This window comes from Rasamsonia byssochlamydoides, assembly GCF_041956645.1.
Source record: "Rasamsonia byssochlamydoides strain NRRL 3658 unplaced genomic scaffold VTN77scaffold_120, whole genome shotgun sequence".
Classification (NCBI taxonomy): domain Eukaryota; kingdom Fungi; phylum Ascomycota; class Eurotiomycetes; order Eurotiales; family Trichocomaceae; genus Rasamsonia; species Rasamsonia byssochlamydoides.
The window spans coordinates 1,884-14,428 of NW_027192503.1; the positions used below are offsets into that span (position 1 = coordinate 1,884).

Sequence of the window (12,545 nt, forward strand, 5' to 3'; positions counted from 1 at the left end):
CATTACATTATGCAGTTGGACTTTAGAGACAAGATATCGCGGAATTATTATTTCAAAACGGGGTGGACATTAACATCGGCGTTGCAAGCAGGTGCTGGGTCAGACATACTGAGGATGGATTTATGTCTATCAGTTGCACGAGCCCAGTAAATCACAGAGGTCGAAGTACGGAAATGATATTGGCCTTACTCCACTGCATTTTGCACCCCTTATGGGCCACCTTGCAGTGACAGAGTCCCTTCTCCGCCAAAAAGGTGTTAATGAGAACGCAGGCGCTCACGATGGCGAGACACCGTTGCATCTTGCACTCCGCCGAGACGTAAGGGATTCGAAATATGAAGGTGCGTGGACGGAAGACACTTGGCGAATTGAGGTGCTAGAGAAAATTCATTGATGATTACAAGGGAGACTATGCAAAGGACCCAATACTCGCGAAGTTGGGCGTTCTGCAACACTCTCGTTCATGACTCGTGAAGCTAATGAGATACAACAGAATCTAGAGAGCTGATCCAAGTGAACTGAGAAGGGATGCGATGGAAACAATTCTACGTTCTTATCATTCGAGAAAAAGTGCATTCAAATTCTTATTGTGCTAAGCTAAGTTGATTGGAAAGACTCAAGAAACAAAGTGAAAGTTACTGATGTGGCCACGATTCTTGAGAGACTTTGCCTTGAAAAGCCGCACTGATGGGAGTTGCCAGTTACGCTCTTTGACAAAGCGACGAGCAAGAAGAATGGAAGAAAACAAGAGTGAAGATGAATCATGTCTGGGATCACATTGAGCACCAGTGTCCTTTGCAAAGGTGCGTGCCCTTGAGCCTTCGAATGGAGAGAGATAGGCAATAAGTCTGATCGGACTAGTCCGCCCAGTCCATGTCAATCTCAACATCATCAGGACCAACACAATCCTTCCCACCTCTTGCAACAAACTCCTGATCAAGAGTCTCGAAAACCTTCTCCCAATACTTCTTCTCGCCTGGAATATCGTATCCCAACGCAATCCCAGTCCGAACCATCTCGTCGAAGCCCTCTTTTCCAAGCTTGGCAACCTGCTCGTTCCCGCAACGACTCAATTCCTTGAACCGCTGCCTCCAGAACAACCACCTAGCAACGCTGAAACCGGACTGCGTAACATTTGCTTTGACCGCAAGATCACCAGGTGCCATTGAGAGTTGGACGTCATCGCCAGTCGTGGCAGGGGTGTGATCGTAATTCTGGACCGCCAGCTTCAGAAGCTTGAAATTGTTATGCTGGAACCATGCAAGACAAGCAGGGAGGATGTCAGCAATTGAGAGAGGATTTTTATCCTCTCCATCTCCCTCGGATTTAGTTAGGGACCTCTCCGTCTCGAGCGCCTCCCTAATCAACCAAAGCGCACAAAAGCTCAGCTCGGTATCACAAACACCAACTGCGCAGAGCTTGGCAGTAAACACAGCGAAATTATGCCGCTCTGTAACCGTAAACCCCTTCGACTCTTTGGTCCAGGCATCCTGAATCTCTTCCACCAGGTAAGGAAGATCAGTCCAGAATCTCTGTCCGTTGGTAAGAATGGCTTCTTCTTTTTCTTCGTTGGAGGTTCCATCCTTCTTCTTGCGGTGAAAGATTCCAAATTCCCTAGCCAACAAAACAAGATTGACGAGTCTGTCATGCTCGGGGCTGATAGCGGGAGTGATCTTTGCCGTCTGGATAAGAATGTCCCACATGTCGTGCAGGTTGTTTTCAATCTGTGCGACGTCGATGGCATGTTCGACATAGGGCTGGCCGAGGCTGACGATGAAGTTTCTGAGGTCTTCCCAGTTACCTTGTGGGTTTGCGGGGTCGGGGGCGAAGACTTTGCGCTTTTCAGAGCGGCTGAGGTTTTGGGGAGCGCAGGAGTTGTTGGTGCAGGCGGCCATTTTGATAGGTTATTAAGAGAGAGGGAGGGAGGGAATGGATTTGATGTTGGGAGGTTTATGAGTTGGGGCGAGGGAGAAAGATGAAGTCGAGGTGGAGGTGAATGAATGTAAGGTCAGGTGGTGATTGAGGAAGTGGTTGCCTAATCCTTGAGGCTGTTTGTCATACACAAAGAGGACAAGGTTGGTTTATTTGTTGGCAAGGGGAGTAATGGGGCTATTATGGCTGTGGTGTATCGCAGGTGGAACTGTTGTTGTAGAACTCGAGGTGATGCTACCTAATGTCACTGGGTTCTTCTCTTCCACTTAGATTGCGGTACTGCAAGTATTGTTGGAAAAAAGAGGTTACACAAACCAGAACTTCTCTTGGGTATAGTATTGGCAAGTACATGTGTTCCAATCTCACTCTTATGACAGACAGCCTAGCAAACAATGTCAATTGATTCTGCTAATACCTTATAAAGAGAGATATCGATGGCACAAGATAAATCTTTCTTACAATTTTCTCTTCAATCTTTATTTCTCAGATCTACACAAACCAGATACTCCACTAGCCAGTTGCTCTGCTTAGAACTATCTATTGGTCCATCTTTTACAATGAAGTCCATCCTCAACGTCCTCCTCTTCAGCATCTTGGCAACGCCCATTCTTTCCGTTGTCATTCCTTCTCCAGTCTATACTGAGCCTACACTCGACAATGTCGACAGAGCTGAAGAGACATCCCCCGTCTTCCCTCTCGAAGAAGGATTGGAATTGACAGTCAGAGACGAAGAAAAGGTTCGATTTCCCATTTGTTATGAAGACAAGACTGTTCTTTTCTGAAAAGAAACTTGCTGACTAGATCTATGTCATGCTTCCAGTCCTGTGGTGGAATGTGCTCAAGTTTAGGGTGCCACTGTACCTGGCCGGTGCGGGTGTGTCCTTGTCATAATGTGGGACGTCCTTGTTCCTGTAAATAGAAGAGAGTGGTATGGTTAATGAGGAGGGTGGCGGTGGGGTGTGGGGTGAAAGGTATGCTGTATGGATGAGTTAAAGAGTTATTTAGGGTGTTTTTTTTTTTACTATATGAGTACTAGATGGTTCAGATGAATCTGAGATAGGGTAGGTGAATATTACCTGAATGTTGCCAGAGCCGTGACTGAACAGGGCGGCACGGCGCTACCTCCAGATATAACCACTACTGGTGAACACGACCATATTCTTGCTGTTGCATCTTTTTATTTCTTATTTTTTTCTATCATTTTATGGTAATATGAGCCAATTACTTTTGGGCGTTTCATTGCAGTTGTGGTGAGGCAAGCAGACCAGCATGGGATGAGGGGCAGCGATGATGCGGGCAAGGTATGACCGTATAGTATCATAATTTACTAGTATGACGGACAAATTGATATAATATCGATGTATATAGTTCACACTGTGCGATAGAGTTAGGTATTCCAATGCTGACGGTAAAGACAGTGGATCTCGACCAAGACTGGGTGTGACTCTTAGGATGACAGACAGGGACGAAAGATGATAGTTGGATTAGAAAAAAAAAAGGTACTTAGCGAAGTCTGCAACTTGTTTTTCTCTAACATAAAATCACTTCTTTTTTTTTTAAGCCCAATCGGAATTCTCTTCTCGGTAAATAATATTAATGTCCACGGGTCTCTCTTACAAAGTAGAACTACACGTATCTATACCATAGCCCTTCCAGAATTCCGACGATTTAAGCCAGTGAGTGTAGTAGTACCTAAGAACGGAAAGGATTGTTGAAAAGTTGACACGCGGTTGATGCTCCATACTGTGGGATTAATGTGATACAGTGCTCTGTGTCTGAAGAAAAAAGAAAAAAAATAAAAACATGGAATGAGTCAAATGAAAAAAAAAAGTCTATGACTCTATGTAGGGAATGATGATACTAATACAGTACATCCTCGGAATAGAAGCAACAAAAGAAAAAAAAAAATCTAGGAACATGCCAATGAATGACGGATCTAAGTTGAGTAATGACAAGGAATCTAGAGGGTCAATCTCGAAACTCAGAATAAAAAAAAAAGAGAAGGCAAACAGACAGACAGAAACAGGGACTGTTGGCCAGACTGTGTCAGAATGAGAGCAGTATGCCACCGTTTTACGTCTCCACGGCGATATCATGACTCAGATTTTGAAGTATGAGGCTTGCGGTAGAAGGGTAGTTGCTTCAGCTTCAGCTTATCGAGAGGCAGGACATTGGAAAGCGTATTGACGATCCCTGCACCCCGAGAATGCAGATAGTAAACTGCAAAGAAGAGAACAGTGTTGAACACGGTAAACGCGCACAGATAGCCAAAGTCGTGCCACCGGTCCTTGTAGAACATGTTCAGACCCGCCAGATAGGCGTCCGACACGGCGTACCTGCAGAACTGGCAGTTCTCCGTCGCGTCGGGATTGTAGATGGCCGCCAATGCTTCCTGTGCAAATGCTCCGGCGTATTCTCCGCACGTCATCCCCGCAGGCGGGTTGAAGATGTTGATTTCGGCCTCGGCGCATTGCACAGGGACTCCATGCGTCGCGCTGGACATCATCGCCGACACGAGGTACGTAAAAGGCGAAACGTAGTAGGCAAAGTGCCAGAACCGGACGAGTTGAGACAGCGGCTGGACGACGCCCGTGAAGGCGAGGATGAACGTGTAGAAGAGGATCGTCAGCATGGCAGCCGTCTCGGCGTCCGGAGCAACGATGGCCAAACTCTGCGAAAAGCTGGTGTGGTACATCTGGTAGAGCATGAAGATAACCCACATGCTGGCTCCCCGGCCCTGGGAGATGTCGCGCCACCAGCCGATCGGGAAATACCAGCAGATGAAGCAGAGCGAGGCGATGACGATGTTGAACGGGATCTCCGCTACGATACTCGCAACGACGAACACGGTCCAGTGGTACATCTTGGAATGCTTCTCGCGTCCTTCGTACAGCTCCCGGTACTGGATCAGCCGTGGCTGCAGCTGCACGATGATCACCAGCGAGAGGAGGAGAAGCATAAACACAGAAAACGTCTTGTTCTGCAGGCCCGCGACCGAGTTGGGTTCCTTGTAAAAGGTGAAACCGAGGAACAACCCGCCAACCAGGTTGATGAATAACTTGCTCCCGATGTAGACCGGACTGCGCCAGTACTGCTGGAACAGACGTGTCTGCACGGCGACATACTGCTGCAGCCAGGGCATAGCATATCCGCTGGGGCCAATTTCCGTCTCAGCCGAGCTCTTTCCCTTCATCGAGTTCAGTCGCTCGATTTCCGCAGCTACATCTTGAAATTCAGGGCTTGACTTCCAAACTTCCGCCCAGTCCTGTGCCGCTTGTGCCGTCGCGCCGGCCCCGATGGTGTCGAGGATGTACTCTGCCGGATTTGCATTGTCTGGACAAGGAGGCGCCCCGTTCCTCTCGAAATACTGGATCACAGTACTTGAGTTTGGGCCTATCTCACCAAAATAGACCGTCCTTCCACCTTTTGCAAGCAGCAGCAGACGGTCAAACTGTTCAAACAGCATGGCAGAGGGCTGGTGGATGGTACAGAGAACGGCCTGGCCGGCGTTGGTCACTTCTCTTAAGAGCTTCACAATCGACCAAGCGGCCTGCGAATCGAGTCCAGACGTCGGCTCATCCAGAAACAACAGGAGAGTCGGTTTGGCAACCAGTTCCAGCCCGATAGTCGTCCGCTTGCGTTGCTCAACGTTCAGTCCCTGGCCAGGCACCCCGATCACAGCTTCTGCATATTCCTGCATGCCCAAAGCCGCAATGATCTTCTCCACATATTCATATTTTTCTTGGACTGGAATGTCTTTGGGTTGACGAAGTAGAGCAGAGAACCGAAGTGCTTCCCGAACTGTCGCTTCTGCCAGGTGGATGTCTTGCTGTTGGACATAGCCGGTTTCACGCTGGAATGAACGCCCCAGGGGAGATCCATTGACAAGCATGTCACCCGTGATCACTCCAACAGAGATCCTCTGCGAGAGAACATTAAGCAAGGTCGTCTTTCCCGCCCCAGATTCGCCCATCAACGCTGTCAGGGTCCCTGGCTTGACGTACCCCTGAACGTCGGAAAGAAGACGACGGGTTTCGCCTTTCAGATCAATATCGTAGTTGATATGCTTCCAGGTAAAGACATTATCGCCCTTTGCTACAACGGCATCCATCGAAACTTCCTGCTGGCTGGCTCCCACGAATTCGTCTGCCCTGTTCTCCGGGTCCTCGCCTTTGGAAACGCACTTTGTGGAGCGGATCCCGGCTTTATGAAAGACAAGACAGTCGCCCTTCGAGGACAGTGGCTTTTTGAATTCTGTAGCAGCGGCATATGCGGCAACGAAAAACACAAAAAAGGCGATACATATTCCCAAGTTCCTCCACAGATGGGAATAAGAGTAAGAGAATGAAAGCTCCACGTAGTCGTCTCCTGACACGTATAACTGTCCAGGACGAGCTCCCGTCACGGCACACACCTGATTCGACACATTAGCATCTTCATATCCTGGACCGGACGGCACAAGCGTTGTGCATAGAGCTTTTCTTCCATGAAACTCAACCACCATCTGCGCCTCAATTGCATAGTAGATTGGATTGATGTAGCTGATCCATTTGAACCATGGGTGCATGGACGGCCTAGGAATGATGTAGCCAGCATAAATCCCTAGTAGCAATAGCAGGACACCAGCCGCGGCCAAGGCCGTTTCCACTCGGTTTGACAGAGCGGCGATTGTCCGAAACAGGGCGCTCATCATCACTGAAACAAGGTAGGTAAACAGCATGAAGAGAAAGAAGGGACCAGGCTCTCTTTTCAAATTGGCCAAGAAGTAGATTATCACGCTGAAAACTCCCACGTTGAGCAGCTTCACCGGATACTGCACGACCATCGACGCAAGCGCATCGATGAACGGATGGTACATGGCGTAGGATTTGTGTTTCTCCACAATCGGTCGCTGCGAGAACTGCGCGCTGATCTCAGCGAAATTGACGAGGATGTTGAAGAGGACGGAAAAGAAAATGACGCCCCCTTTGGAGAAGAACCCGCTGGTGTCCTCCGGGATATCGTAGAACATGGATCCAATCACCAGGGCGACTACTGCCATGGTCACGACAATGGATAGCGTGTATGCTTTGTCCCCGAGAATGCGTTGATAAGCACGAACATAGGTCGCCATGAACTGCCTTGCCATGTCGATAGTGTATGGGGAACGGCTCCTAGTCCAAGAGCTCTTCTCCGCAGCCTGCACTGACTTGAAATTTTGAAGGCCGGAACCGCCCCGAGGGTATATCTTTTCGTGCTCCTCAATCTCAGCGATCAGCTTCTTGTAGTACATGCTATCTTTCCAACGCGAGACAAACTCCTCCGGCGTGCGAGGAACCCGCTGTTCGAACCCGTCTTTCACCCGACGAGCGACCGGGTCGGTGATGGAGGTGAGAAACTCGGCCGTCGTCTCACGGGGACCGCACAAGAAGCCCATGTCCTGAAAGAAGCGCTTCGCGTCGTTGATATCACCGAACCAGATCTGGCGTCCGGCATAGAGAAGGGTGACTTTGTCGTAAATCTCGACGAGCGAATCCCCGGGCTGGTACAGAGCGGTCACCGCAACGTGGCCGGTCAGATTGGTCGCAACACGCAGGGCACGAGCAAACTCCAGCGATGTAGATGAGTCCAGACCACGGGTCGGATTATCCCAGTATGTGACAGAAGCACGAGTGGCCAGCTAAGCATCCAAGTCAGAGTCCTGATTCTTTCTTCGGAGAGAGAGAGGCATACGAACCATTTCCGCGATAGACACTCTTTTCCTCTCTCCACCAGAGACACCCCGTACAAAGTCGTTTCCAACTTTGGTCTTGAAGGTATGCGACAGTCCAAAAGTGGCGCCCAGGATGTTTCTCATCTTCTCGACGTATTGATCCCGAGTGAGATGGCCAAGCCTCTCTTTCGGAGTCTTTGTTTTGATCGCGAACTCCAGCGTCTGGGCAACGGTGAGATACGGGAAATGGTTCTCGACCTCTGCGTTATACACGACTTTGCCGCGAAAACGCTCTTTCATGATTTCGATTGGGACGCCACTGTAAGTGATGTCTCCGCTCCATTCGGAGTAGCTGTCGGTCAGGCCCGCGAGGGTTTTTAGCAGCGTTGAGCATCCACTTCCTGGACGCCCAAGCACCAGTAACATCTCCCCTTCTCTGACCAAGCCATCGATTCCATGGAGTATGACCCGCTGAGGGCCTTTTCCGAAAACACCACGCACGGCTCGAAAGAGATCGAGGAATATCGAGGAGACATCCGACTGGGACGTTGTTGTCGCGCCCTCTCCGTGTACCTTCAGGTTTTTCCATCTGACTGACGCGCTGGAAGAAATGGGTGCAGCATCGTCGTCACTAGACTGCTTGACAACGGCTCGAAGAGCTTTCGCAAGCGCCCAAGCAGGACTGTCTGTGTCGGATGCATCGTCAGGATCGGGCCCAGTCGTGCTACGTTTCGAAAGAGTCTTGACAAGATTCGAGGATTGAAGTGGATTGTCGCTGATTTGTTCCTCAACCTGAGTGACAGAAGCTTGCTGGCTGTCAGCGCTTTCAGGAGGGGCACCTTCAGCGTCCATGTTCCCTGGCAGGCATCAACGAACTAGACTGACTGAAGAACAGCAGAAAGACAAGTCCAACAGTCGATCCAGCAGTAGTTGTCCAGCATGAAGGAGACACTATGAGAAAGAAGTAGCTGGACTGACTGATTTATATAACGCTACCACAGATGGAGCTGCTCCACTGCGACAGCTTGGTCGCGCCTGTCCAAGCGTGGTTCGGCATATCTGCGTCATCGGAGTTTTCACTCGAATATCTGAGGGAAATCCATTCTCTGCATTTCCCCGAGACCCGAGTCCTCAAAGTATTGCAGTATGGAAGCTGGGATGATGATCCAGGTGGTACTTGTACTCCGTTCTCGTCCAATGACAGTGCCGGATTGCCTCTTCGGTACCGAAGCATTCGGCTCCGAACGGAACCGAATCCAAAAGGACAGTGACTGACTATTAAAGTGCTTTGCTCCATTTTGTTCAGAAGATCGGACCTTCTTTCACTGTCCCCTTTCCTTGCCCTGCTCCTTCGGTGCCGATCGAGATGACAGACGTGCCGGTTGGGAAGCTGTCCAAGACTTGCGACTCGTGCAAGGCTCGCAAAGTCCGATGCACCAGTATGGAATTGAACTCTCTCTCGCAAACATCCTGCTGATGGCTCTTCCAGAATCAGATGAGGCGGGCCAGACTGCATGTCACAATTGTATTGTATGTAGAGCTTTCTCTACAGCAAGAGCGTTCTGACGGTCCCTTTGGCAGTCACGCAAGACGCCGTGTCACTACAGCTATGCCAAGCCGCCGCGAAAGCGCAAGCAGCCACCAGGCGCTGAAAAGAACGAGGGTAGTTCCATCCTTGGATCTAGCTGTAATGGTTGCTTACAAGATCTAGAATCAAATGTGTCTAGTCCAGAGACTGTCGCCCCATCCAAACGGCTAGCAACTCCATCAATACGAGATGGGCCAGTTTCAACTACTACAGCTATCAGCCCGCACCTGAGTTCCTCAAATGGATTGCTTGGTGCAGTCAGCTATGGAGAAGCTGAAGGCCGCGTGTCTTTGGCCGGCGGCACTGACAACAGGAAAACTACTTCGGCAGAGCAGGTTCTATCCCCAAAGCTCTATGTCGATCTTCTCCTGGCAGACCGTCAGACACCTGCCAAGCGCAGAGACGAAAATTCCCCAAACAAGGTCAGCTATTCGGAATGTATTTGATTGCTTGAGCTTGCTAACAATTTTTTTTTTAGTTGTCAGAGTTTTTCGGTATGTACAAGGCTCTATTTTCGAAGACCTTGTCTCTGATGTCTCTTAGGGCCCAGCTGCAACCTTTCATTCTTTTCCGCCAGCAGGGTGCATTCCCTCAGCAACAGGCTGGGACACAGCAAGCTGAACCGCCTGATGGAAACGATTGCCTCTGTCGCAAATTCAAGGATGAGATATACAGACCGGACGCCACACTCGAATTCCTTACGTGGCTCAAAGACACCGCTACAAATCACCGCCGAGTTTGCAACCTCTTGCATGCGATGTATGTTGCGTAATCCAGTCAGAGGCCTTGGCTAATTCCTGTGCAGCATACTTTGAACAGGTACATCCGGTTTATCCGTTTCTTGACAAGGAGGCCTTTGAACGGAAAGTACATCAACAGACCCTCTCCCCGTCGTCAGCAGATAAAGTCTGGTCTGCGTTGTACCACACGGTTCTTGCCATTGGCTGTCAATACAACGACGGTGGAAGTTTTGATCCTGGCAATGGACAAGCTTGGAGTCTTTTTAAGATCGCCCTCTCATGCTTCCAGGACATTCTAATGACAAAGGGCTCCTTGATGGCGGTCCAGGTATGTCTTTAGAAAGTCGATCTCGGACAACTATACTGACAATGCTCTACCACAGGCTCTGACTGCGATGGTGAGAATTCCCTGACCTTAGCTCTGAGAAATAAGCTTAGACAATACAGGCTATCTTCTCAACCACTGTATCAGCGTGGCCATTCGAATCGCTGATGATCTCCGAAGCCGCAAAAATGGCCCAGAACATGGGCTACAACAAGGCAACCGGTCCGAACGACAGTGTATGCCATCGCACCTTTTGGGTTGTGTACTCGCTCGAGAAGACGTCCTGTTTTATAACCGGGAGAACTTCAGTAAGTTGTCACTTTCTTATTAAGAGACATATAGTAACGATGCACAGGTCCTTATGGACTCTGATATCGGTTGCCCGATTCCCTACGTTCCCGAGTCCGTCTTCGGGAATTACGACTGGTTTCTCGCCTTCGCCAGATATGCGAGGCTCGTCTCAAGGATCTACAGCAACTTGTTTTCTGTAAGTTCGGTAGGAAAGACGACTGGTTTTTACCACGCTTGTATTCAGCGGCTACGCGATGAGCTCGAAACCTGGAGGATGTCGATACCGGAGCGATACCGACCAGGCGAGCCGCTGAGAGCACGGGCTTTGCCTGGGGCGTTGGCGGTCTCAATCGCACTGCACACGCATTACCTATACCTCAACGCTCTCCTCACCCTGTTGCGTATCTCGCTCCATGTAGGAGCTGACGGACTTGGAACCGCTCACCAGCTAGAAACGAAGAAGCTACTGATGAAGACTGCTTGCACAATCTTGGATCTGACCAAGCACATCGAAGTGGCTACCTATACCTCGCTGTGGTACGTTTGTATGCAGATACCTCCATCTACTCTTGAATGCACTAACATAATAACCATCAGGATCCTGGCCCTCATGCCCCTTTCCGCCCTCTTCATCATCTTCGACCTAGTCGTCCACAACCCCACGCACCCTGAAACGAACAACAACCTGGCACTCCTGGACGTCGCCAGTGGCCACTTCAGTCGGCTCGAGTACGCGAGTCGGGGGACGTTGCCAGGGTCGCTCGTGGCTGAGTTTGCGCACATTGCGCGGCAGTACGTACGGGATTTGCAGCTCGGCGGGCATAATAACTACAATAACAGCGATGGGAAAGACACTCAAGGGCAGGCCCGACTTCCGAACAACATCCAGTCTCAATCTCAAAGCCACGGCCAATTGCCAAACGACGTGTCCTCCGCAACAGCCGTCTTTCAGCCAGCAACCACCACCGCGACTGCAGCTCCGATATCCTCGAGGACGCCTCAACAGATAAGCTGGCGGCATCAAAGCCTCCAAGGATCAGTTCCGCAACAAGCACAGCAATACAGCGGCTGCACTAGCAATGGCAACCTCATCAATGACGGAAACGGAACGGAATCCCTCTTCTTCCCGCTCGTCGACGATCCGAGCTACATGCCGGAGGAGGAGCTGCAGTTGCTGGGGATTGACGTGATGGATCTGTTTGAGTCGGTGAATCCGGTGCTACATACAAACATGAGTATAACATAACTACAAATGATTGTTCTGCTAGTAACTTCACTAATAATGAGTTCTGTGAGAGGTTCTCTTTTGCTCTCGTTCTTTTTTCACTGCAACTCCATAGACCAGATAGAACAACTGTGATTTCATGAGTGTGGCAAACAGGAAACTTTTATCTGCACCACAACCCTGTCCCATATCAAATAGTTTTTTTCAGGAAAAAAAAAACGTACAACAGCTGGGATTCGCTGGTGGTCACCCACCCAACTACTAACCAGCCGGCGTGTGGCTTAAGTACGGCTGAGCGGACGGGAAGCCCTGTTTTCCACACCCTGTGGTCGTACGTGATAGAAAAACCCTAGAAAAGGGCTTATATGGGGTTTGTATTCCTTACTGTTACTGTTAGAGATCGAGATCTGATCTGGTGCTTGCAGATTGATTTCCTTGAGTGCTGGATTGTGTTGGTTGTCCTGGATCAGTCAGGTGACTACTGAAGAGCTCGCTCATATATCTGATCAACTACATACAGGTAGTCAGATCGCACAATATCCATCTCTGCGAGCACGGAGGCAAATATCTACGATGTTGTGGTCCTCGAAGTCATTTTTATATTATATCACATCTAAGCTAGCGTCTTTACATCCCTGGCGGGATTGATATCATGCAGTTAATCAGTCGGCTAAATCGACGATGAAGAACCCGTTTCAATGATTAAGGAAAAAAAAAAAGAATAATTAATCCATTCTGTCTGTTTATACTGA

General features: G+C 49.6%; 4 protein-coding genes across 4 annotated transcripts; 2 read left to right on the plus strand and 2 right to left on the minus strand.

Annotated features, from left to right (window-relative positions):
- Positions 1-857: 857 nt before the first annotated feature.
- Positions 858-1,895, minus strand: VTN77DRAFT_1298 (uncharacterized protein; the record flags this gene model as incomplete). The annotated part of the gene is made up of 1 exon (XM_069417013.1): positions 858-1,895. The coding sequence occupies one exon, from the start codon at positions 1,893-1,895 to the stop codon at positions 858-860; it is 1,038 nt and encodes a 345-aa protein (XP_069273010.1).
- A 594-nt stretch (positions 1,896-2,489) lies between these two features.
- Positions 2,490-2,823, plus strand: VTN77DRAFT_1299 (uncharacterized protein; the record flags this gene model as incomplete). Its single annotated transcript, XM_069417014.1, has 2 exons — positions 2,490-2,669; positions 2,734-2,823. 2 exons carry the CDS (start codon positions 2,490-2,492, stop codon positions 2,821-2,823), a joined length of 270 nt encoding a protein of 89 aa, XP_069273011.1.
- Positions 2,824-4,024: 1,201 nt separating this feature from the next.
- VTN77DRAFT_1300 (uncharacterized protein) lies at positions 4,025-8,476 on the minus strand (the record flags this gene model as incomplete). The annotated part of the gene is made up of 2 exons (XM_069417017.1): positions 4,025-7,591; positions 7,649-8,476. 2 exons carry the CDS (start codon positions 8,474-8,476, stop codon positions 4,025-4,027), a joined length of 4,395 nt encoding a protein of 1,464 aa, XP_069273012.1.
- Positions 8,477-8,990: 514 nt separating this feature from the next.
- On the plus strand, positions 8,991-11,814 carry VTN77DRAFT_1301 (uncharacterized protein; the record flags this gene model as incomplete). Its single annotated transcript, XM_069417018.1, has 11 exons — positions 8,991-9,063; positions 9,114-9,154; positions 9,206-9,287; positions 9,336-9,634; positions 9,691-9,706; positions 9,756-9,971; positions 10,018-10,280; positions 10,336-10,350; positions 10,400-10,585; positions 10,633-11,105; positions 11,166-11,814. 11 exons carry the CDS (start codon positions 8,991-8,993, stop codon positions 11,812-11,814), a joined length of 2,313 nt encoding a protein of 770 aa, XP_069273013.1.
- Positions 11,815-12,545: the final 731 nt, after the last annotated feature.